General features: G+C 44.2%; 1 protein-coding gene across 1 annotated transcript in view; it reads right to left on the bottom strand.

The window, feature by feature from the left end:
- The window catches only part of npr3 (natriuretic peptide receptor 3), an 89,323-nt gene that overhangs the window by 19,358 nt on the left and 43,695 nt on the right, over positions 1 to 26,270 (bottom strand). Inside the window, exons 2-3 of the mRNA XM_075468116.1 lie at positions 13,364 to 13,486; positions 5,715 to 5,890 (exon numbers count right to left, since the gene is read on the bottom strand). Of these exons, the coding sequence (XP_075324231.1) occupies positions 5,715 to 5,890; positions 13,364 to 13,486 (299 nt within the window). The remainder of the gene's footprint in view (positions 1 to 5,714; positions 5,891 to 13,363; positions 13,487 to 26,270) is intronic.

Genomic DNA, 26,270 nt, shown 5'->3' with positions numbered 1-26,270 from the left:
TAAAGGGCTGTATAAATAAAGTACATTTACATTTACATTACTCAGACCAAACAAGTGGTACTTTTGGGTTAAGCAGGTTAGTTAAAGGAACAGCAATAATGGCAAAGTTCTGACAAAAACTTCGATAATACCCTGACATTTCCAGAAAGCACTTAAGCTCTCGATGAGACGTGGGCACACAAAATCAAACAATGACCTCTACTTCAGCCTTAACTGGACAAGTCTTCCTTCAACACATAATCTTACCCAAGTAAGTGAGAGTAGCACACCCAAGCTGCCATTTAGCATGGTTTAAAGTCAGGTTGGCAGCTACCAAACGCTGGAAACCAAAGGTTCAAAAGGTTTATGTGGCATAACCTGTTTTTTCTCTTTCTGTCAAGAGTTTTAAACAAATAGTTACATTCATCAACTTGTCTTTTAACTACATAAGGGCCACTGTAGTGATCGTGGAAAGTGGACCCTGAAAGTGGCAAAATAGTCAGTACTTTTGTCTCTGGGAAAAAAACACTCCTCTTCGGGCCTTTTTGTCATAACAGCCTTTCATCTTCTCCTGAGCCTTTAATAGATTCAGTTTAGCCAAGTCACATGCTCTATGAAGCTTTAATTGAAAACAAAGTCAGGTAAGTTAGAAGATGGGGATTTCTCTTGTAACCATCTTTCCTTTGGCAGTTTCAAGGGGCCATGCATGGTATGGCCAAAAACCAGCTCAGAAGGACTGAAGGACTGGTTACTTCTCTGGAAGAAAAAAGCAGCAACAGGACCCCATCATCCCAATCGTTCTGAAATTCTCAACAAAAAAACTCTTAACATGGTTTAAGAGTCCGATGACACCTCTCAAGGGCTCCCCACGACTTGGGATGGAAAGCAGAGAAGGTTTACACACACACCTGCCATTGTCTGTCTTCTGTCTATTGTCTTCATATGTCCTGTCCTTTTGTGTTACACTGTCGATGACTCTAGTCCTCTCTGACTAAATCAAGGTTTTTGGAATCAACAAAGCTGGTTAGATTAAATTGCATATATAAGAAAAATTGTTTCTTGCCAGACCTTGGCACCAACCATTGATTATATACCTGTATGCAGACAGTGGAAAGGAAAAGAAAGAGAAAAAACTCTGGGGAGACACAGTGAAAAATAGGGCTTTGCAAACAGATGAGGCTGTGATTTTTCTGAGCGGGATCGCCTCAGGAAATCGAGTTGCTACACACGTAATGGTCAGCAAATACTGATTACTGGACTTTGTACAACCTGGCACACATGGCACGATCTACAAAACTTCCCAACATCAGACCTTATGCCAGGCCAATAAAAATGTTTAATCCCCCGATTTAAAGTCTTTTAAACCCCCATGTGCCCTGCCATACAGTGGTCATGAGCCAAGCTCAAAACAGCAGAGTGGTAACCCTTGGGACCACAACTTGATATACACTACTCCAATCATCTGTACAAGACGGTTCAGGGGAGTTCACTTCCTCATTAGGATCCCATTGGTCGCAAAGTACCCTAAAGAAACATATTTAATAGTATCCTCAAGTACTAGGGATGTCCCGATCCGATCACGTGGTTTCAGACTCGATCGGAATCGGACGTTTCATCCCGATCAGGGATCGGATATATAGCCTATCTATATATGTATATTTATTCTCATTATTCTTTTTTTTATCAGAACTATAATATTTCAAAACAAGTGGGGAAAAAAAACAGCTTAGTATTTACTGTGATGTGGTGCAACAGAGTCAGACCGTCTCAACCACAGACATAATATACGTCGACGCCTCATAGACTGACGCTGCCTATTGGAGCTGACCTATCAGTGCTGCCGCCATCTTGGATGGGTCTCCAATGCCCCCACATTACATTTATTTCAGCTGAGGAAGGTGTATATCCCCAACTACATTAATCAGAACTCCCCGAATTTTTATATCTATGGTCTCAACTCCACACAGAAACATGCGGCATGACGTCACTTTGCTGCCGTAAAGCGAAGCAGAACACGGCAGCAGCTTGAAGCTGGGGGCCGAATGTCCGCGGTGTGGAGGTATTTTAAAGGGGATGACAAAAACGTTGTGATTGCAAACTGTGAGATATACAAACTTGGGATTTCAAGAGGTGGAAGGACATGGCTAACATCCTTGTTAGAGAACAGGAACAGGCTCAAACCTGACAAGGTAGAGATGTTGGTTTTTATCAAGAAAAACGTACATTTCCTTCTGTGAAGCCAGAGGAGGAGAGTAAGAATTAGGAGTGCAGCTCCCAAAAGCACATTACTGCCTTACTTTATAACACTGTGGCACTTTTATTTGGTTATTTGTTGACATGCCTGCAGGTATTTCAAGTTGACCTGCTGCTGGTTTTTATATTAGACATTGTTGCACTAAACTACAATTTGAAGAATTTGTTTATTACTTGATTACTTTTTTTGTTCAAGCTACCTCACAGAAGTGCTCTGTTTATAAGTGTTAAATGATAAAATAAGTGAATAAAATAAAAAAATCTGCGACATCCTGGATCTGTTTCTTCGCCGTTCTTAAATTTTTTAATGGACTACAGAAGTATCGGATCGGGACTCGGTTTCAGCAGATTCTCAAAATCAAATGACTCAGACTCAGGCAAAAAAACCTGATCAGGACATCCCTACTAAGTACATTATCAAACAAGGGGATAAAGTTTCATCTTTACCCTGCTCAGACTAAAGCTAGATTTATAGTTGACGCGTCACTTAAGGCGCGGATGGCGCGTGATTTAAAAATGACGTTTCTGGCCTGGCGCGCGCCATGAAAAGGCGTGTTGTCGTGCACCAATAAAAATTTGTAACTTGGCGCGCTCGGAGAACGACAAACCGGATGGACCAACTCCAAAACAGGCTCACGGCTGACGGTTGTGTAATGTGAAATACTTTTTGTAATTATTTGTAAATAAACAATGTCGTTAGGAATTTGCTGTTGTTTCATTCACTGGAAGCGGCTTTGACTATTGCGCTATATAAAACCGATCTATTATTATTATTATTATTGCATCCTGAAAGGTAACGATAATTCCCAAGTGTGTCCATTGAAGCACACTATTTCATAACAAATATTTCATGAGTAATATAGTTGTCTTTGTCATATTTTATTTGGCATTAGTAAATAATTATGCACATTTACAGATATTTTACATGATATGAATGATAACACGTGTTATAAGGGCTGTTTTGCACAATAGGTGTGCCTTGAGATTTTTACTCGTCCTTTGGTGTGCCTTGGGCACAAAAAGTTTGGGAACCACTGGTCTAAGCCACCAAGGTTTTGACCTCCTCAATTAGGAAATATGTGTAATAAGTTCTGTGTGATGAAAATGTAGTAATTGTACAGTTGTGCACTCTAGACAATGTCTATTCAATCCCCCTTCCTAAACATGCAAGGGATGGCTGCGCTGCTCGGGGGGGTCATAGGTAAAGGTCATAACAACAAGAATGCCATATATCTATATAGAGGGAGTAAAAGTAAAGAGCTGGGTGAGAAAAAATGTATCATAGTGGTTTCCCCAACAGTCTCAGCCGATAACAGATTAACTAAAGGGATGGTTCAAAATCATCACACACACACTCTCCAAATCCTTGAAGCAATGATTTTGAGAAAATAAAGATGCTGTTTAGACGTGCACACTGAATAAACAGAACAAAAAGGACAACTATCCCCAATGCCAGGATTAAGGTGTACAAGATACCTGTTTGTAGCTATGTCCCCATGTACAATCCTCCACTGGAGGTCACTGATCCATTTCTTGATGGAAGCTTTGTACAGAGACCGCCAACAGCCCATTAGGGATTAATCTGTGCCAAAAAAACTCAGTCCACTTTGACACCCTGACCGCTGCCAGAGAGCGTAAGTTTAAAACCTTAACACTAATATAATATTGTGTTTTCTTCCCAAAACTTTCAAACCTGTAGACTTCAGGACTGTCCAATCACTACATCACCTCAGAATCGACCTGGTGGGTTGATGTACTCCTCCGACATCTTAAGAGGGCAAGCTGCCCTTTGTGGCCCACATCCCCGCATTCAAAGCATTTCATGCAGCCTGTACTGGCGTACAACATGTAGTGACCCTCTCTGTGTTTAAGTTGAAATTGCATGTCCAGGGTTGGCGATGGGGAGTTTAAAAACATGAACACTTGTCTCCTCAGAGACTGTACATGCTTCAGTTTTTCATTTGTGCAGCCCAAACCTGGAGATGGGAATAAACGGGTGATCACCTGAGATAGTGACCTGTGTGGAAGGTACAGCAAGCAGTGAGACCTGAAGGTATCTGCCTGTCAAAAAGCTTTCCATCAGGTCATTCACAAAACCCTCATCCTTGAAAAAAACACAACACCTTTATTCATCCTTGATGCGTAAACCAGGTTAATGTGACCCACAAGGTCTCCCACTGCTAGGAGGACAGTCTACACTGGGATTAAAGTGTCTGTCTCTGCAGATGCTGTCCCTGAGAGTAACACAGCTTTAGACACCGAAATACTCTCTATTCATTCAAACCTATACAACAATAAATATCAATAACACTACAATATAATCCTCAATACAAACATGAAAATGGAGTTAAAATATTCTCCTGGTTTTCATTAACTCACCACACGCGCCACCATCAATCTCCCAGCATGCAGTGCGACAGAAAGAAACAAAGAAAGATAACCAGCTGTAGTTCAGTTCTTTGGTCTGGTGAGCTACAGCCGCGGCCATTATTTAAACATTCAAAATGGGAACAGTTGTATTTACCCTTAAACAAGAGTGAATAGAACAGTTAACCCATTTAGGCCTAAGACGCCTGGAAAAGAATGCCTGTAAAACCTATGGGCGATTTCAGAAAGACCCCCTAAAACCTGAAGTTTTGCTGGAAATTCAGCAATTACCTTCACGAAAATAGAAAATGTAAAAAGTAAAGTGCAGGAACAGCACTATTTTCAATTAGAAAACAGTAATAGAATAAAATAAAATAACATTTTATATTTAAATTATTTATTTATTTTATCGCCAGTAATCTCTTCGTACTGGCAGCACAAGGAGCCCATACACATTCCAATAAACGTTTTCATCTCCGGCACAGTTACGTGTGACCACCTTGCCATCTTTGCTCGAGCTGGAGTCTGAAGTACCTGGTCACTGTATCTATTCGTCTAGGAAACGAGATGCGCCCAAAGCTCCTCAGTAAAAATATGATTAAATGCCTGCAATGGTGTGGCATCTGCAGGTAAATCAACTTTCACCACTGGTGTGCGGACTGAAAGTCCTCCATGCTTGTTCGATGAAACTTAACTTTTTTTTTTTTTTTTTCGATGTAACTTAACTTCAAAACAATGACACGAGGAACATGACCACACTCTCACGTGTCTATTATAATGCATTTAATTGGCGCAGAGGTCAATAATTGGTGCAAAACAACCTTATACATGAAAAAAGACGTGTACGCTTTCCCGGCCTTAAAGGTAGAATGACGCAACAGCGCCCCCGGCTTTAAAGGTAGAAATGCGGCAACGCTTTCCTGGCCTCAATGGGTTAAAAACAACTTGAAACAAATTTACACATAGAGCTCTTATTGCATTTCACCAGACATACAACATACCAGATTAATACTATGTGGCTCATTACCAGCTGCAATTCAACACAGCAACTCTTGTTATAAGATTCTGTGCTGATAAAATTATTTGTTTTATGTATAATGGAGAGACATACGTACATTTCCACAGTCTTTGCAGTCATAAAGCCCAGTTCCTACTATGGACTGTGTCATTTTTATGTAGAAGTTTTCAAACTCAGGTTTGACAGTCCTGAGCAGTGTCACGGTGTTCAGAGAAGCGTAGGCTTGCCTTGCGTCATTGTCATATTCATCTCCTCTCTTCCACGACCCATTACCTGGAATTTACAAAGTATATTTTAACATAAGTAACAAACATTATTGGTTGACCAAAATTAGCTAAGGACATATTGCTGAGTTAAGTTGCAGTGTTCGGTGTACAGTTAAATTACTCTAAAAAGAGGACACATCATTTTAGGAAAAATGAGGGAGTAAAAAAACTACAATGAATGCCAAGATAACTGTCACTGCATGAAATAATGTTAAAAGGGCAAAAGTAATAGAGGATATTAAGCAGGTCAGTGGGATACTTTATCTGAATTTGATTGTGGATTGTTGTTCCGAACATGTCAGCCAACTATTACATATTTAAAATATCTAATAGGCAAAGGACAATATTATCATTCCATTAAAATGTTGTACAGTATACACGATATTGCCAAAAGTATTCACTCAACCATCCAAATAATTAAATTCAGGTGTTCCAATCACTTCCATGGTCACAGGTGTATAAATTCAAGCACCTGGGCATGTAGACTGTTTCTATGAACGTCTGTCAATTCCAGTGTGGTACCCTGATAGGATGCCACCTGTGCAACAAGTCCATTCATGAAATTTCCTCGCTACTAAATATTCCACAGTCGACTGTCAGTGGTGTTATAACAAAGTGGAAGTGCCTGGAAACAACAGCAACTCAGCCACGAAGTGGTCGGCCACGTAAAATGACAGAGCGGGGTCAGAGGATGCTGAGGCTCATAGTGCGCAGGGGTCGCCAACTTTCTGCAGAGTCAATCGCTACAGACCTCCAAACGTCATGTGGCCTTCAGATTAGCTGAAGAACAGTGCATAGAGAGCGGTACTTGTCTGACTGCATTGTGCCAAGTTTGGTGGAGGGGGGGATTATGGTGTGTGGGGTTGTACTTCAGGAGCTGGGCTTGGCCCCTTAATTCCAGTGAAAGGAACTCTGAATGCTTCAGCATACCAAGAGATTTTGGACGAATTCATGCTCCCAACTTTGTGGAAACAGTTTGGGGATGGCCCCTTCCTGTTCCAACATGACTGCACACCAGTGCACAAAGCAAGGTCCATAAAGACATGGATGAGCCAGTTTGGTGTGGAAAAACTTGACCGGCCTGCACAGAGTCCTCACCTCAACCCGATAGAACACCTTCGGGATGAATTAGAGCGCAGACTGTGAGCCAGGCCTTCTGCCCAACATCAGTGTCTGACCTCACAAATGTGCTTCTGGAAGAATGGTCAAAAATTCCCATAAACACACTCCTAAACCTTGTGGAAAGCTTGCCCAGAAGAGTTAAAACTGTTATAGCTGCAAAGGGTGGGCCGATGTTATATTAAACCCTATGGATTAAGGATGGGACGTTACTGAAGTTCATATGTGTGTAAAGGCAGGTGAGCCAATACTTTTGGCAATATTGTGTCTGTTCAGCAAATGAGCATTCAATATTTACTGACAGTTGTGTTCAAACTTATTCAACCCCCATTGCAGTAAAGTGTTTTAGCAAGTTTGACATTTATTTTTTATCTTGTTTATAATCAGATCAAATAAGGACTTGTAAAATAGACAAATGCAACTTAAATTACAATATATTTTGTAATATACCAACAAATGTCCTTTCTGTGATTACCTCATTGTCAAAATTATTCAACCCCTTAGTCACATACACCCTTTGTTAATAATAACATCCTTCAGACGCGAAACATAGCTTGACACAAGTCTCTTGCAGCGATCTACAGGTATCTTAGCCCACTCCTCATGGGCAAAGGCCTCCAGTGCATTGACATTGTTGGGCTTACGTGCTGCAACTGCACGTAACTGTTGTCCAGTTGGAAGGTCCAACATCTCTCCAGTTTCAGCTTTGTCACTCACTGCATGACATTTACACCCAAGATCTCCTGGTAGTTAATTGAATTCATGATACCTTGGACATGCTGAAGATTCCCTGTACCTGAAGAAGCGAAACCGTTCCAGAGCATGACTGACCCCTCGCCATGCTTCACAGTAGGAAAGGTGTTCTTTTCTTTAGAGGCCTCGTTCTTCCTCCTCCAGACATATCGTTGATCCACAGGCCCAAAGAGTTCCAATTTTGTATCCCAAAACCTTTGTGGTTTGTCCACGTAGTTTTTGGTATACTGGAGTCGACTCCAAAACCTGAATACCTCCCTCTGACAAGTCCTGTCACAGTTCCTCAGCTGTCAGCCGGGGATTTTTCTCCACCTTTCCCTTCAGGTACCGGACAGCAGTCGCCGACAGCATCCTCTTTCTGCCGCACCCAGGTAGCATTTCCACTGTGCCTTTAGCTTTAAACTTGGAAATGATGCTTCCAATTGTGTCTCTTGAAATGTTTAATGTCTTAGCTATCTTTTTATATCCATATCCTTCCTTATGAAGAGAAATTACCTCCTCTCTTGACTTCTTTGACCATTCCCTGGACTTCAGCATGTTGCAAAGACACCATTAACTGTCTAGAAGTAGCTGAGTATCGCAGTCCTTTTAAATCTGCTTAATTGTTGCTCATTATGGTTTTGTTCACATCTACAGGTGTTTTCAACACCTGATTGAAATCTCTGTTCGTCAGAGTGGTAATCTTTAAAGGTGATAGAGAATGGTTGAATGGGGCATTAATCCTTGTTCTGTGATGTGATATGTAGCCCCCAAAAAATTGGTTGGGTCTGTAATGGCTCAGAACCTCCCTAAAAGGCTCTCTGAAACAGCTGTTACTATGCTGGGTTTAGAATGCGTCTTTTTCCGTCGTTTCAGAGCTTATCTGGCGACCTCATTATGAAATGCAGGTAGGTGTTGGCGCTATTCGGTTGCCGTTGCTTGATTGGCTGCCCTTGCTCTCACTGAAAACAGAGCTATAGAGTAATACACTGACTGAAAAGAAAGCTCATCAGAATCAGAATTCGTTTTATTGCCATTGTTAGTGAACAGAGTTCACTAACTAGGAATTTGCAGCGGCGAAAGGTGCAAACATGTAACATAGGATATAATAATAAAAAATAAAGAATAAAAATATATGAATATAAAATGTACAAGGTGTGTACAACAATACACAGTATCCAATATACAGAGCAACAACAGTGCAGCTTCATTAGTGCAATTTTAATGATGGTAAAGTGACTGGGGCAGGTTATGAGGTGATTATGAAGTGTTCATAAGTCCAACTGCAAGGAGGAAAAACTGTTTTTGTGACGGGAGGTTCTGGTCCGAATGGACCGAAGCCTCCTGCCCGAGGGGAGTGGTGCAAATAGAGAAGGGTCAGCTGTGATCCGACCTGCTCGCCCCATAGTCCTGGAGACGTGCAGTTCATGGATAGATGGTTGCAGCCGATCACCTTCTCAGCGGAGCGCACACCTCGCTGCAGTCTGTCTGTCCCTGTCGGAACTGACCATCTACTGAGCAAAATTCCGACTGATGCCTGCTCGAAATCGTGCAAGCTTTGTGAAACTGTACTCCGTGAAATGCGCAGAGCAAAGGAAAAGTCGGCGGTTGTATGTTCTGGGGATGCTGTTAAAAATAAATAAAAGCCATTGATCGCGAACATTGCTTTCCGGGGGAAGAATATGTAACAATCGTAGTCCGCTTTCTCAGCCTTGGAAGGCACACCAGGTCCTGTTTCTCGCTGAAGGGGCGTGTCTGAAACGGGGTGGCTGTGGATTTGGGTGTGGGGGGGCGATTGCTGAAAAAGTTGTCATGCCATGGACTCTTGCCATGTGTTTTATGTTTTAGATCATGTTTGGATTTTAGATAGTGTCTTTAGTTCTTAGTTCATGTTTTAGGTTCAGGTCTTTAGTTTTCATGTCATGCCATCAGCCTCACGTCCCTCACCTGTGTTTTCCCCTTCAGCTGCACTCAATCCCTAATCACCCTCCACAGTATTTAGTTTCCAGGTTTCCTTTCAGTTCTTGTGAGATCCTTCCCCGTCACCATCAATGCTACGCCACGCCACAGATAAGTCACAGATAAGTTTCCATGCTTTTGTTTTGATTTGTTTTGTTTCGTTATATATTTTTCCACAGTTTAGGTTTTTGAATCCGGCTCAGCCACGCCTTTTGTTTACCATCTTTTTGTGAAATAAACTCACAGTTTTGCTTTCATCCTCAACTCTGCATCCGCGTCCTCCCTTCAAACCCAACCTTTCTGACAGAAGGATCTCACCAGACATGGACGCGGCAGACTTTGAGGAATTTTGGGAGCTGGCCGGTAATCTATGGAGCTGCTCGGCACGGGAGAGTAGCTCTCAGGAAAAATACAGAGTTTCCAATGAACTCCTGGATTTCTTTGTGGCAAAACAGGTTCTTGAGACCTGGATAGTGAACACATCTCACATCTGGGAAGAGGCGTGGAGTGTACGGCGCGCTGCTGAGCTGGACATTTTCGGCAGGGAACCAGAAAAGGTAAGCCTGCTGTACACTCCCTCCCTCATCTCTCCAGCAGTCGCAGAGGCCGAAGTGCCAGTGCAGGCCCCTGCCACAGTGCCGGCCCCAGCCACAGTGCCGGCCCCAGCCACAGTGCCGGCCCCAGCCACAGTGCCGGCCCCAGCCACAGTGCCGGCCCCAGCCACAGTGCCGGCCCCAGCCACAGTGCAGGCCCCAGCCACAGTGCAGGCCCCAGCCACAGTGCAGGCCCCAGCCACAGTGCAGGCCCCAGCCACAGTGCAGGCCCCGGCCCCAGCCGTTCCAGAGCAGGCCCCGGCCCCAGCCGTTCCAGAGCAGGCCCCGGCCCCAGCCGTGCCAGAGCAGGCCCCGGCCCCAGCCGTTCCAGAGCTGGCCCCGGCTCCAGCCGTTCCAGAGCCATCCCCGGCCCCAGCCGTTCCAGAGTTGGCCCCAGCCGTAGAGGCCTCCGGGCCTGACCCTGAACCCGACCAAGAGGCCGCAGGGCCTGACCCAGAGGCCGCAGGGCCTGACCCAGAGGCCGACCAAGAGGCCACAGGGCCTGACCAAGAGGCCACAGGGCCTGACCCAGAACCCGACCAAGAGGCCACAGGGCCTGACCAAGAGGCCATAGCGCCTGACCAGGAGGCCATAGGGCCTAACCACAAGCCTGACCCAGAACCTGACCACGAACCTGACCCGGGACCTGACAAAGAGGCGGCAGGGCCCGACAAAGCCTCAGAGCCCATGGGGCCCCGGCCCATGGACTCACCTCTTTGGGCCCCCCCCTCCTACCCCCAGACGTTGGGAATGTCTGGGATCCATCCCTTGAAGGGGGGGCTCCCCCCCCGCCGGACGTCCGGCTGACCGTCGGACGGTCCCCGGCTCCTCCTCCCGCCACGCAGATGGAAGTCTGGGTGCCGACCAGACCACCGCCTGCTGCCACGTCATTGGGGGTCCGGGCGTCCGCCCGACGGGTGTCTGGCCGCCTGCCAGACCACCGCCTCCTGCTGCCAAGTCGACGGATGTCTGGCCGGCCGCCCGCCAGACCACCGCCTCCTGCTGCCACGTCGTCGGATGTCTGGCCGCCTGCCAGACCACCGCCTCCTGCTGCCACGTCGTCGGGGGTCTGGGTGCCCCCCAGGCCACCGTCTCCTGCCCCCACGCCGACGGAAGTCTGGGCGTCTGCCAGACCACCGCTTGTTCCTGCCACGCCATGGGAAGTCTGGGCGTCCGCCAGACCACCGCCTGTTCCTGCCACGCCATGGGAAGTCTGGGCGCCAGACCACCGCCTGTTCCTGCTATGCCGTCTGCGGTCTGGGCGTCCGCCAGACCACCGCCTGTTCCTGCTATGCCGTCTGCGGTCTGGGCGTCCGCCAGACCACCGCCTGTTCCTGCTATGCCGTCTGCGGTCTGGGCGTCCGCCAGACCACCGCCTGTTCCTGCCACGCCATGGGAAGTCTGGGCGTCCGCCAGACCACCGCCTGTTCCTGCTATGCCGTCTGCGGTCTGGGCGTCCGCCAGACCACCGCCTGTTCCTGCTATGCCGTCTGCGGTCTGGGCGTCTGCCAGACCACCGCCTGTTCCTGCTATGCCGTCTGCGGTCTGGGAGTCCGCCAGACCACGACCTGTTCCGGCTATGCCGTCTGCGGTCTGGGCGTCCGCCAGACCACCGCCTGTTCCTGCTATGCCGTCTGCGGTCTGGGAGTCCGCCAGACCACGACCTGTTCCTGCTATGCCGTCTGCGGTCTGGGCGTCCGCCAGATCACCGCCTGTTCCTGCTATGCCGTCTGCGGTCTGGGCGTCCGCCAGACCACCGCCTGTTCCTGCTATGCCGTCTGCGGTCTGGGCGTCCGCCAGACCACCGCCTGTTCCTGCTATGCCGTCTGCGGTCTGGGCGTCCGCCAGACCACTGCCTCCTGCTGCCCGAAGCCGGTACCACATGGCCGTCTTTGGTCTCCCGCCTGGCCGGCTTCAAGCCCCTCCCTCCCACCCTTGGACTGTTGAGGGTTGTCTGGGATCCACCCCTTGAGGGGGGGCTCTGTCACGCCCAGAGACTCTTGTTTTCATGTTTAGGTTATGCTTTTGTTTTCAGTCCATCTTTAGTTTTTTGTCATGCCTTAGTTTCTCTGCACTCTGTTTATTAGTTCATTCACTTCACCTGTGTGTTTTCCCTCAGCTGCACTCACTCCCCAATCACTCTCACTCCCTATTTAGTTTCCTGCCTCCCCTGTCAGTTTTGCCGGATCTTTGTTGTTGTTAGTTCTCATGCCACGTTGCCACGACTAAGTGTTTTTCATGTTTCATGCCAAGTCTTTTGTTTTCGTTAGTCACAGTTATATTCATGGTTTTGTCTCGTCTCATTTTTTATATCCGGCTCAGCCACGCTTTGTTTTGACTTCTTTTGTTTTTTGAATTAATAAATCTACCTTTTTTTTTTTTTTTTTGTAGTCCGCATCCGTGTCCTCCCTTCCTCACCACAACCTGACAAAAGTGACATCACTTTTTCACAAAAACGGATTCGCACTTTTTCTGGGGGATATTCAAAAAAGGGGAGTACTTGAAACAGAGGTTCTGACACTTGCTTGCACTCCGTGTGTACTCCTCACAGCGGGGAGGCTCAGAACTAACACCAAAAACGTGAAAAAGATGATTTTGATTCTCTATCCCCTTTAAGGGGTTGAATAATTTTGTCAGTGAGGAAATCACAAAAAGGACATTTTCTTAGTGTATTACAAAAAAGTATTGTTGTAATTTTAGTTGCATTTAGCTATTTTACAAGTCATTATAAACGATATTAAGAAAAATGTTACATTTCCTGAAACCCTTCACCGTAATGGGGGTTGAATAATTTTGAACACAACTGTAGTTTTCATCTGCAGTTTGTCTGAGCAAACTTTTGAGACGATGCTTTCAAACACAACAAGGTCAGAAATCAGACATTCTTTCTCCCAATTCAAATCTAATCAACAAATTAAAAATGACAGTTAACACCAGATGACTTTTCAGCTCTAATTCCTGCAATGTCATTCATAAATGCCATTAGTCATTTTCCAACTGTCATAAAGTACAGAGCCAAAACACAAAATATATCACTGGGTGGACACACAATTTAAAGTAATGTGATGTTAACTTACCATAAGAAGAGGTGTTGAAAAGTTCAACATTAAAAAACATACGATTCCCTCCTGTCAAGTGTTGTCTGTGTGCTGCCAGCATGATCTCTCGTATTTTGTCTGCTTCTATGCACATGATCACCACTGAAGGAAAAATACATAACAGGCATTAGCTAGAACACATTACATGAATACCACAAAATACAAATATCGAAAACAGGGTTCAAAAGGTAACTGAAGAAACGATTTTATCAGAAAAAAACACCCTTCAAATAAGTGTTAGATTGCAGTTGTGGAAATGAACATAAAAAAAAACATAATTTGAGCATTGATTAAACAGTCAGTCTGGCAGAGCAGCCTGCAAATGTAACAGAATTTGAAGAAATATATTTATATTTAAGTGTGGTTGTGTGAAGTAATTTGAAGCAGTGAGTGTCTAGCCTGCAGATGACACCGACTACTCAAGAGTTTCACACAAACCCTCTTACAAAAATAAATGAGAATAATATTAACAAGCATGAGATAATTCTACTAATTTGGTAGGTATTCGGATCAAAATCAAAACTATTATTATGGTACACTGACTGTGTGACCCAATTAAATGGATAGTGGCACGAAAATCTTTGCTTTACTTCAGAATGCAAAGTGACTTTCACTTTATTCTGCAGCTTTTCTGATATCAAATAATGAGGGGCACGGGAGTTTAACAATCTGTGATTCATTTTGAACGAGGACAGGACAAACTTCACTGCAGGTTTGTGAATAAACTTTACAATTACATAAATCACTTTTTAATATTCATCACAGCCCAGAGCTTAATGCTTTGAATCTTGTTGTCCGGAGTAAATTTGTACTGTACTTTGTTAAAAACATAAAAAGTATTACACAACACCCTTTGTTTTGTCTGTGATACCACCAGTTGATAAAAAAACAACTTAAAATCTAAGATGGACAATTTTATTCATGATGATGGCGCCCCTGTGTTTGGCTGGCCGTCTCTCTCTGCTAAGCGTATTACTGTTTTTCTTGTTTTTGCTGTCTGTTACACGGAGTGTATCACCGACCCAGGTGTATGATCGCCTGACACTTCTTTATATTCGTAAGTCGCTGGATAAACTGCCAGTTTGTGGCTCTTACGGACACTCAAAGAGGCCTCCGCCTTTCCTGGAGTCTTTACCACCGTATATACGGCGTCTTCCTTGCTGGCTACCTCCTAAAAATCGCCGCAGAAAACGCGGAAAGTGAGGAGGAGTCCTCGTTAAACTAAAAAGGTATCTGACGTCCCCTCTCCACGATCCACGCCGTCCACCAGCTGGATCCTCCACAGGCTACAATGGCTACGACTTGCAAGGATCCGCAGAGTACAGGTACCGGTGGCTCCGGCCGGTTCTCCATGACACCGGGGTGGTCTTTCCGTGTTGTCGGCTGGTGCGGAGCTCCCAGCGGGGCTGTGTGCCGGGGAATCTCCGCCTGCTCAGTCGCTTCTCCCATCTGACTGGCCGACGATTGGTTCACACGGCACTCATAAATACCAGATCCCTCGCAAATAAGACATTTATACTGAATGACTTTTTTACATCACGCCACCTGGATTTCCTCCTGCTGACAGAGACCTGGTTGAAACCAGGTGATAACAGCGCCTTTTCGGAGCTCCTCCCTCCCGGCTGCTCCTTCTTCAGCACCCCGCGGGCTACCGGTCGGGGGGGCAGTCTGGCTGCTATATTCAAGGAGAGCTTTAGATGCCGGTTGATAACCGCTAGCAATTACCCCAGCTTCGAGCTGCAGCTGTTCGTGATCAACGTCACTTGTCCTGTGCTGTGTGCCACAGTGTATCGCCCACCTGGATTTAATAAGGACTTTCTTCAAGAGTTCTCTGAATTTTTGTCCGATTTTATCCCAAAGTTTGATAAACTCTTGATCTGTGGTGACTTTAATATTCACGTCTGTTGTGCTGACAATCAACTGGCCAACAGATTTAAAGGCCTTTTGGAGTCCTTTGATCTTACACAATCTGTCAAAGCACCAACACATGACCTTGGGCACACTCTTGACCTTGTCATCTCCCGTGGGCTTTCAGTTTCCCTCAGAGAAATAGTCGTCACTGCTATCTCAGATCACCTCCCTGTTGTCTTTGATTTTGCTGCCCCCCTACCAGCCAATAAGCCTGTTCCCCCAGCTCGCAGATGCCGTACCTTTTCTCCAACAACGGCTGATGAGTTTGCTGCTGCCTTCAGGGACTCTCAGCTGCTTGATGACAGGGTGCTGCCTACTCCCCTTTGCCCTGACTCCCTACTCTCCACTTTTAACTCCACCTGTTCTGCGATTCTTGACTCAGTTGCCCCTTTCCGGCAAAAACGATCCAACACCAGGTCAGATCCCTGGTTGAATGGCCACACCCGTCTGCTCAGACGACAATGCAGACAGGCTGAACGGCGTTGGAAAAAGGATAAACTGCATGTATCCTTGGGCTGGTTAAGGGACAGTTTGGCTTCTTACCAGAGAGCTCTGAAAGAGGCCAAATCCAACTACTTGTCCTCTGTTATAGCCAATAGCTCCCATCAACCAAGACTGCTATTTAACACTATTGACTCTGTTGTTAATCCACGCCCCACTGTCCTGTCCGATGCCTCCACTTCAACCTGTGAAGAGTTTGTCTCCTTTTTCACCGATAAGGTGGCATCTGTCAGGCAGAATATCAGGAACCTGGATATGTCCCCTGTTGTTGAGTGTGCTCCTCTGGCTCAGACTGCTGTTTTTGAGCGGTTCGACACCGTCTTGCTGTCGGCTTTCACTAAGGTGGTTAGTGGCATGAAACCCACGAACTGCCCCTTAGATATAATTCCAGCTAAGCTTTTAAAGGAGGTTTTTAGTTCTGTTGGGTCAAGTCTCCTAGTCTTAATTAATACCTGTCTTAGCTCTGGGTCTGTTCCAGCTGCCTTCAAACACGCCATGGTTAGGCCCCTCCTGAAAAAACCTCATCTTGACCCGTCTGTGCTCTCAAATTTTAGACCTGTCTCCCACTTGCCTTTTCTTTCTAAGGTTTTAGAAAAAGTAGTTTTTATTCAACTACAGGCATTTCTTGAGAGCAATTCTGTTCTCGAGAAATTTCAGTCCGGTTTTAGATCCCGACATAGCACAGAATCTGCGCTGTTAAAGGTGCACAATGATATTGCGCTGTCTGTTGACGCTGGGAACCCTGCTGTGCTGGTGCTGCTGGATCTCACAGCTGCCTTTGATACAGTAGACCATGCAGTCCTTGTATCCCGCCTTGACCAGTATGTAGGCATCCGTGGCACCGCTCTCCAATGGTTTAGGTCATATCTGGCAGGCAGGAGTTTTGCTGTTATGATTGGTGACCTCTGTTCCTCAGACTCACCCTTGTCCTGTGGGGTACCACAGGGTTCTATTCTCGGCCCTATTCTATTTTCTTTATATTTGCTACCCCTGGGATCAATAATCGAAAAACACGACCTGTCCTTCCACTTTTATGCCGACGACCTTCAGTTATACTTGCCAGTGCGAACAAATGATGACACTGCTTTCTCCAAGCTTCTGGACTGCATCTCGGACATAAAGCAGTGGCTTGCACAGAACTTTTTACTCCTGAATGATGACAAGACTGAATGTATTTTATTTGGGACTTCAGTGATGTTAAATGCTTTTACTTTAAATTCTGGTTCTCTGGCCCCGCATTTTAAATCTCATGTGAAAAATCTTGGTGTTACATTTGATAGTGGGCTGAAGTTTAACAAACAGATCAGCTCAGTCGTCAGCACAAGCTTCTTCCAGCTCCGCCTGTTGGCCAAAGTGAAGCCCTTCCTCAGTCGGCAGGACCTTGAAAAGGCAATCCACGCTTTTATCAGCTCCAGACTGGATTACTGTAATGCTCTCTATGTTGGCCTCAGTCAGACCTCTCTCTCACATCTTCAACTTGTGCAGAACGCTGCTGCCCGATTTTTAACGGACACTTCTAGGCGCGAACACATTACTCCTGTGCTATCGTCTCTTCATTGGCTTCCGGTACGTTTCAGAATCGATTTTAAACTCCTGTTGTTTGTTTTTTACGCTTGGCACCTTCTTATCTGTCAGACATTTTAACTTTTCGCAACTGTGGTAGAACCCTGCGCTCTTCAGGTCAGCTTCTTTTAGAGGTCCCAAGGTCGAGATCTAAGCAGTGGGGTGATCGTTCCTTTGCCATTGCTGCTCCTAGACTGTGGAACAAACTGCCCCCTGATATCCGCACCATCACTGATCTCGGCCTTTTTAAATCGAAGCTTAAGACCCACCTTTTTAGACTGGCATTCCAACTCTGATTAGGGCCACTATGCTCATTCTTTCCGCTCTAATTATCTTAATTTTATACAAATTTTATTCAATTAATTTTTATTGCACTTGTGGAAGGCTTTTAATGCCCTGCATCACTTTTAGCACTTTTAGCACTTCTACCATTTTTGCATCGTGTTTTATGTTTTGTTTTACGTATTGTTGTTTTTTATCCTGTTGTAAAGCACTTTGAGTACCAGTTGGTGATTGTAAAGGGCTATATAAATTAAATTTGATTGATTGATAAATTTGATTATTCTGATCAACACTGAAAATGCAATTGCTTCTCTCATCTATTCTTACCCTTCTGGTCCTCTCATTTCACTTATGGGATCTTTTACACTTATAAGCCTGCTGGTTAATATGAAAGATCCAAAAATCTAAAACAGCACGGCTTGTCTTTTCACTTTTATCTCAAACAGGAGTATGTGAGAATGAATTTGCATTGAAACGAAAGTTCAATTTTGTGTGTTCTGCTATAAATGTGTAATGCTAGAAGAAATCAGGCATGAATATCAGCGGTAAATGGAAATATTTATATGAAGTTAACTTAATTATGCAAAACAAACAGCAAAAGACATGCTTTGTCAGAAGGTAATACAAAATAGTTAAACGAATATACAAAACAGAGGTAGCCATCACACTATCAGTGAAATTCCTGTTTTGATCTTTGGGAAGACAGACCACCAACACCTGGGTTGGTTATTCCTCCAGGGCATTGATGGAAGAAGGGGAGCAAGTTTTTTTCAAACCACTAGACCCTGACATGCAAACCAAGGTTTGTCCTGAAGGTCTCTGTCACTGGTGTTGCCACAAGGTGAAGGTTGCGGTCCCAAACTGACACAAGACATTTCCCTTTTCATGAAGACGTTTGCTGGCATGTTGCTAACTTTGACAAATACGGTACTTTACCTAAAAATCTTTTTTTTTTTACAATGCTGTAGTGTGCTCCACAAGTGTAGAATAAATGTTAGTATTGATTCCACATGAGAGAAGTAGAGGTGTGTTTGTTCTGTGATGCCTTCTTGAACCAATATAGATATAGATAATATAGATCAGGGGTTCCCAAACTTTTCCATGCCAAGGCCCCCTAAACAGTATTAGCTTCTGGCCGGGGACCCCCTTTGCAAACCACAGATACTGCTACAAAATATGTAAAGAAACATCAACTTTTAGAACGTATTTTCTTCCTTTTATTCACGGACAGTAGCTTGCTGTGTAAATGCAGCAGATGGCCTGACTAAATGCTCTTCTTTACGTCTGAAGAAGTCTGCCGGATGTTTTTGTATCAAGTGAGGCTGAAGTTTCGAAGGTTTTGAACACTCATTGAGAGGGTCTCCAGACAGAGGACACATTTCGGGCAATCGTGGCCATCTTTCTGAATGGCTATAAAGCCAAACTTAATGTATGCTGCCTCATACTTTCTGATTTTAGTTGGCCAGTTCTTAGGTTTTTTTTGCATTAGTGTCCTCAACAGCAGGGCTGTTGGTCTGTTCCTTCAGTCTCTTCCTAGTCAAAAATCTGTCCATTTTGGCTAAGTTACCTACACGCTAGCTTGAGGAGCAGAGCAGTTTGAGAACAGGCGCAAACCGCCAGGTCTACGATGTTTTGACTGGTAGCCGATCAGAAAGACAAGCATGGCAAATAACATTTCGATATGACATATTATTATAAATTGTATTTTACAATACTGATTAAAAAAATTTGACTATTTTTTATAATGATGTGTAAAAAAAATTTATTTTCCATTTTTTTATTTTTGCATTTTTTTCTTATCTTCCCCCCCACTGCGTCCAATGTAAATTGTGCAGACCGAAGTGCAGACCGAGCAGTCCCCTGCTTCCGAGCAGTAAACACCGTAACAGGTGCGGCTATCGGCAGGTGGCTTGACGCGTTGATATCAAGGGAGGCAAAAATAGCGCCAAGTGATGTGAGGTCTGACTTTTTCATCGAGAATGATTTTGTGATGCAAATGTATTACTCTTTTGAACGCATATTGTTTTGAGAAGCAAGACGCTTTATTTTTCTAGCCCCAGCCAACTAGCCGGGCTACCTTCGTGGACGCCAAAACTCAGCTGGAACTCTGCTCACAGGACGCAGCAGGGGGTAAGTCAATGTTCATAAATGATATTGCTAATATGGGATGTCATACAGCTTCATGTCAAAAGAGGCAACTATCCCTTTAAGACATGGGGGGGGGCTTAAGAAACTTTCTCAAATCTCTAAGGGCGTGGCCGTGGCGACGCCTCAAAGTTCGATGACTCGCCATCACTCGCCACAAAAAATGAAGTTGCTTATAACTCCCACATACATTATCCAATGTGTCCCAAACTTCATACGGTGAATGCTGGACCCAGCCTGAACGCGTACATATCATCATAGTGACATCCACCTATAGTGCTATAGGAACTGAGGGCCGTGGTCCTGAGTTCCTGTATGTCCGAATGTGGGAAAAAACGGCCCAGTGGATTAAAAGGTTATAGGAACTGCCAATGGTTCGTACAATGGGAATGCGGCTATAGACATGGACAGGAGGGTCAGCACCATCACAGACTACATTACCTTCTGTAGGGACACTGTGGTTCCAGTGAGGACTGTAAGGTGCTATCCAAATAATAAACCATGGATCACTAGTGACATCAAATACCTCCTGAACCAGAAAAAGAGGGTGTTCCAGAATGGGGATAGAGAAAGGCAGAGGAGTGTACAACAGGAGCTTAAAAAGACATTAAGTCGAGCTAAGGTGGAGTACAAGAAAAAGGTGGAGAGACAGCTGGAGAACAATAACACCAAGGAGGTTTGGAGGGGGATGAGAACCATCACTGGATACAGACTGAAGAACTCTCAGTCTGTGGAAGGTGATGTGGACAGAGCCAATACTTTCAACCATTATTACAACAGGTTTGATAGTGTGGCTTTTTCCACCTCTGCTGCTGCTCCCTCCACCCCCACCACTATAGCTGCTTCCTCTATACTGCTTCCACTGCCCAGCTGTACTTCCACCTCAATGGCAACCCGTATCGCCAAGCCTCCTCCTCCGCCTGACTGCACCTCCACCTCTGCAGCAACTTCCACCGCCTGGTCTCCTGAGCCAAGCTACACCTCCACCTCTGCGGCAGCTACCACCACCAGGCATCCAGAGCACAGCTGCACCTCCACCGCTGCGGCAGCTTCCACTGCCAGGCCTCCTGAGCCCAGCTGCACCTCCACCTCTGCGGCTGCTCCCACCGCCTGGCCGAGAGTGCAGTGAGAGGCTCATCTCTCTGTGCTGCAGGACTGAGAGGTTCAGGAGGTCCTTTGTTCCCACAGCCATAAGGCTTTTTAACAGTGACTGCTGACATGTTCTTCTCAAATTGATTGATTGATTGATTTTTTTTTTTTTTAATTAATTAATTTATTTAGTCATTTAATATAATTATTATTATTAGTAGTAGTTGTAGTATTTTTATTAGAATTGGTATTATTATTGTTCCGGCGGCCTGTCCAGGGTGTACCCCGCCTCTTGCCCGATGACCGCTGGGATAGGCTCCAGCCCCCCCGCGACCCAACTGACGGATTCAGTGGGTATAGAAACTGGATGGATGGATAGGTATTATTATTGTTGTTGCTAATATACAATCATTGTAAATATTTATCATTTTTTTGAGCTACTTGACTAATTTGAATTTCCCCCATTGGGGATGAATAAAGTATTTTTCTATTCTATTCCATTAAAGGTAATTTACTACTAAACCACACCGTATAGGGTTAGGTTAACCCCTAACCCTAAACCTAAGACAAGGGGAGAATATTGTATAATGAATGATACTAACCCTATTTTAACCTAAGAGTTAACCGGTGTATGGTGCATGTGTTAGAGCAGTGGTTCCCAAACTTTTTGTGCCCAAGGCACACAAATGACAAGTAAAAATCTCAAGGCACACCTATTGTGCAAAACAGCCCTTATAACACGTGTTATCACTCATATCATTTAAAATATCTGTAAATGTGCATAATTATTTACTAATGCCAAATAAAATGTGACAAAGATAACTATATTACTCATGAAATATTTATTAACGAAATATTTCAAAAATTAATTTGAAACTTTATCAAATTAGGCTTCATTAAAAGCAGCAACACATTCATTTAAACCAGACAGGTCACACAATTAAAAATGAGGCAAAGGAAACTCAGCCGAAAGTCAGCACAGAGAACTGTCACTGCAAGCATGGGCGTCAGTTTGATTTCAGAAGTGCTGGGGACAATTACCATAAACCTGAGTAAGGTTTGAAAAGTGCGGGGTACAAGCTAGGCCCATTACTTCCGAAGTGAGGTTTCATGATAAATAATAGGCATTGCATTCAATGATGCGTATTGATGCGATATTGTCCCCGTATTAAAAGTTAAAAGCTATCTGCGCGGTCTTGTTTAGGCCGTCGGAAACATCCTGGGTTGGGACAAACTTAAGAGTAGGCCATATTCGTATTTCAAAATCCGCATTTTAGTACAAGACATGATTTCGGTTATTGCACAGCTCTTGACACACCAACAAATCTCAGACAAACCTCCACCAAGCAAGGGCGCATCAGGAGACGTAGCCTGGCTACAAACAGCCCTTGCCCTGACAAAATTTTCAAACATTGCCAGGCTATGAAACAACGGGCAAGAGTGAACGAGCAGCAACCCCTCTGTGAAATAAGTTTTCATTCATTGTCTATCTCGCCTGATATGCATCATAAACACTGACGAATCTTCACCTGCAACACCAGCGACGTCTTTCATCGCTCGTTCCACTGTAACAGACTGAGACCGCAAGCGCAGAGCGGATTCAACATAGTTGCCATTCAGCAATGGGGCTGATCGCAAGCGCATTCATACAAGGAGAGTGAAAGCAGAGCGGATCAAATAGTATTTGGTTAGGAGAATGTCATGATATAAAATTATAGTTTTTAGGAAAACAGAGTAGTCTGTTACATCTTTCTCTACTTTTTTAAAGTGGTGGGGACAAATCTGCTCGTCAGACAAAGTGCCGGGGACACAGCGGAAATGACGCGCCTGAATGCAAGGAAGCTGTATTGTCCATGGTCCTAAACTACAAATTATTAATGCAACATTTCAGCAATCAGTGAAACATGTGCTATTGCAAATATTTTGCCTACTTACAAATGAGTGAGATACATGTGCCTGTCGGGGCGAGCAGATTTCTTTAATTCTCGGTGGCACGGAGCAGAGGGCCACTCGCAAGTCCTGTTCAACAGAGAGCCGTGACCTCCTGTTGTTCTTCATGTGAACCAGAGTAGAGAACGCCAACTCACACAGGCAGGTAGTGGGGAAAGAAGAAGTTGCTCAATCGCGTGGTTGGAGATGTTTGGGCGCTATGATGCAGAAGCATTAGCTCACAAGGAGTTAAGTTAGCATTAGCTAACTTCTCCCGACAGGATGCACTCGGGCTGAGGATTGCTGACATCCCCGGTCCAACTGAAGCCATAGGACGGGTAACTTTCATGATACTGTGTGCTGACATTTTTTACTCTTTTCTTTCGGTGGTGGGTTGTCCGCAGTTTCTGCTCTGGTGGTTGGTGGTTTGCTCTGCACAAGAAAGCGCTCCATTTTTCCATTTTGCCTTTGATGTGTCACGGTCTCATAATTCCCACCTGCGCTAACTGCGTTAACAGCGAAATATGGGGTTCTCTGAGGATTTCTTTTTTAAATAATTGTTTTTAGGTATTGTAACAGACTGTTTTTAGGTATTGTGTAACAGACTGTTTTGTGTTTGTGTGAAAAGGAGGTGTGTGTCCCTCTGGGTTCCTGCAGGGGGATGTTATCGTGTTGAGGCAGGTGTCTCTCTCTCGGGGTAGAGGAATAAAGAGGAAGCAGAATTGCATTGCTGGACACGCTCTCTCGTCTCCTGTCCCGTTCATTGTGTCTTATAATTACACAATACAGGCGAACCCACAACGCTCGGCTACAGAGTTTGCCTCTGTATTATGAAATGAGTGCATACAAAGTACTGATATAGAAAATGAAAAAATAATTATTTTTGTGTAGTTGTATATTGCAATAATAACGTATGGTTGTCACAAAATCTGTTTAGGAACCACTGTGTTAGACGATATTGTTGGATGTGAAAAGTGTGTTTTTTTTGGTATTTGGTTTAGCCCAGAGTACTTTGAGCAAGACCAGTTCGATTGAGGATCAGGCAAAGGTTAGGTTTGGAGTATTTACTCAGTGGTCTCCCTCCGCTGCTTGATAGCTGCCGTGGAGTTTGGTGTAGAAACCAAGGGGGTGCACGCTCGACTCAGGATCTGGCTGGTCATGCTGCGTGTATTAGCTCTTTTTAAGTAAGTCAGGAGGCCGTGGGAAACTTTGTGGGATTTGAGATGTGTTGAAAAGTGGGTGCGATAGACGCAGGGTCCTTATATGGCTAAATATAGTGGTTCTAAATATAGTTAGAGTAGTATATTTGTTTGTTTGCAGGTAGCATTATTCACGGCCAGAAGAACAAAATTATCCTAGTTTTTTCCAGAAAAGTCCTAATTTAATGAAGGGAAACTTTTGATATGACATTTGGGCATGACATGCCTTTTCTCAACTATTTTACTTGCATCACTGTCCTTTGTTCTCTGCAGCTTTGCTATGTAATGAAAGAAACAGGGCTGATAAGACCAGAGATGCCTTGAATATTAACTCTTGAGTTGTTATACAGTGACATCATGAAAGGATACTATGGAAGCACAATTTTCAGTTTTCCCACAACAGCACAGTGCGCATTAAATACTCCTATTTTATACTAGCTGTAAGAACAGACCTGAAGCATCAGCTGTTAATTCCTGTATCTCACCTGGACCCTCACTGCTGCTCTGCCCTTCGAAAAGGTTTTACATTACAACCATAACTAGAATAACAGATATCAGCATTAATGTTAATGACAAGTAATAGCATCAAAGTGCTGGTTGTGCACTTTCAGTAGTCTTTAGTTATGGTTTAAAAAAACAAACAAAAAAACATGTCTATTTCCTCTTCCTTAAAGGGGAACTCCGGGGCATTTGAAGCGTGTTTCCATTGCTAGAGGTTGTCAAATAATGATAGTAGGACACAGAGAGGTGCAAATCTGCGCTCCCTGTGTGGAGATCGCGCTGTTCGCACAGCATGTCATGCGAGGCTAATACGTGGTGGCTAAGGGGCAAGCGCTAACCCTTCCACGTAAAACAACAACTTGCACACTGCAGAAACGTCACACCACTTTATAACCCATCCGACAATAAAGTCACAAGCCTTACCATCAAAACCATATGCATGGTTCTCACATTACTGGCATGGGGACGTTACAAAACAACTTTATAAACAGCATGTAACTCACCGGTTAGTTGTACGCTCGCGCATGTGAAAGCCCAAAAGAGTCAATGGACGATAATCCCATATACAAAACAATTATCTTCTCTAGAAAAACTGCGTTCAAGTATTTAAAACATTACAACAATACATGCCCAGTAATATTCTTGTAATGTTTTAAATACTTGAACGTAGTTTTTCTAGAGAATATAATTGTTTTGTATATGGGATTATTCTCCATCGACTCTTTTGGGCTTTCACATGCTCGAGCCTACAACCAGCCGGTGAGTTACATGCTGTTTATAAAGTTGTTTTGTAACGTCCCCATGCCAGTAATGTGAGAACCATGCATATGGTTTTGATGGTAAGGCTTGTGACTTTATTGTCGGATGGTTTATGAAGTGGTGTGACGTTTCTGCAGTGTGCAAGTTGTTGTTTTACGTGGAAGGGTTAGCACTTGGCCCTTAGCCACCACGTATTAGCCTCGCATAACATGCTGTGCGGACAGAGCGATCTCCACACAGGGAGCACAGATCTGGACCTCTCTGTGTCCTACTAGCAGTATTTGACAACCTCTAGCAATGGAAACACGCTTCAAATGCCCCGGAGTTCCCCTTTAATCTTCTTGTACTTTCTATTGTTTTCAGTATTCTACATTAAAGCTGAACCTGCAGATAACAAACAGGATTTTACTGAACTAAAAACTTCTCTGGTAAATAAACTGTTTTGTTTGACTGTTTTGGCTTTCAGGCACATATTTTCTTTGACTGGAGTCAGTGGGTGAAACTGGTTCATTTAGCACAAGCTAATCCATGTTTTATATGTTCTGTTTCACTCAGTTATTAACATCCAACATAATGGTTAGTTTCTTACCTGTAAACACTCAGTGTATTGACAAACTTGAACTAATATTCAAAGCAGGCTAGCTATGGTCTATGGGACAAGGTGGAGATTATTTGTTTAATAAGTTACTGAAAACAGTAATATTAACAAAAAGCTTAATTCCAGTATTGCAGGAACTACAACTGACATTTTTTTCTTTCTTTAAGAAATAATTTTGCAATTTTGTTGCAAAGCAAGTACCAATAATAGTATTGGTACTAATAATATTACCAATAATATTTTTCCGACTAAATCAAGCTTAGATTTAGCTAGAATAAGAAAAGTATTTTTTGTAGTGGCTCCTTTGAGACCTCACAAACTATTACGAGCCTTGCGCATGGAGTGATCATTGTCAATCCCACCACTTCTGGGGAGGGTACTAATGGTCTGAAAATTCTTCCATTTGTGC

Source organism: Odontesthes bonariensis, chromosome 6, assembly GCF_027942865.1.
Source record: "Odontesthes bonariensis isolate fOdoBon6 chromosome 6, fOdoBon6.hap1, whole genome shotgun sequence".
Lineage (NCBI taxonomy): Eukaryota > Metazoa > Chordata > Actinopteri > Atheriniformes > Atherinopsidae > Odontesthes > Odontesthes bonariensis.
Note: the sequence above shows the minus strand (reverse complement) of the source record. Positions and strands in the feature narration are given on the sequence as shown.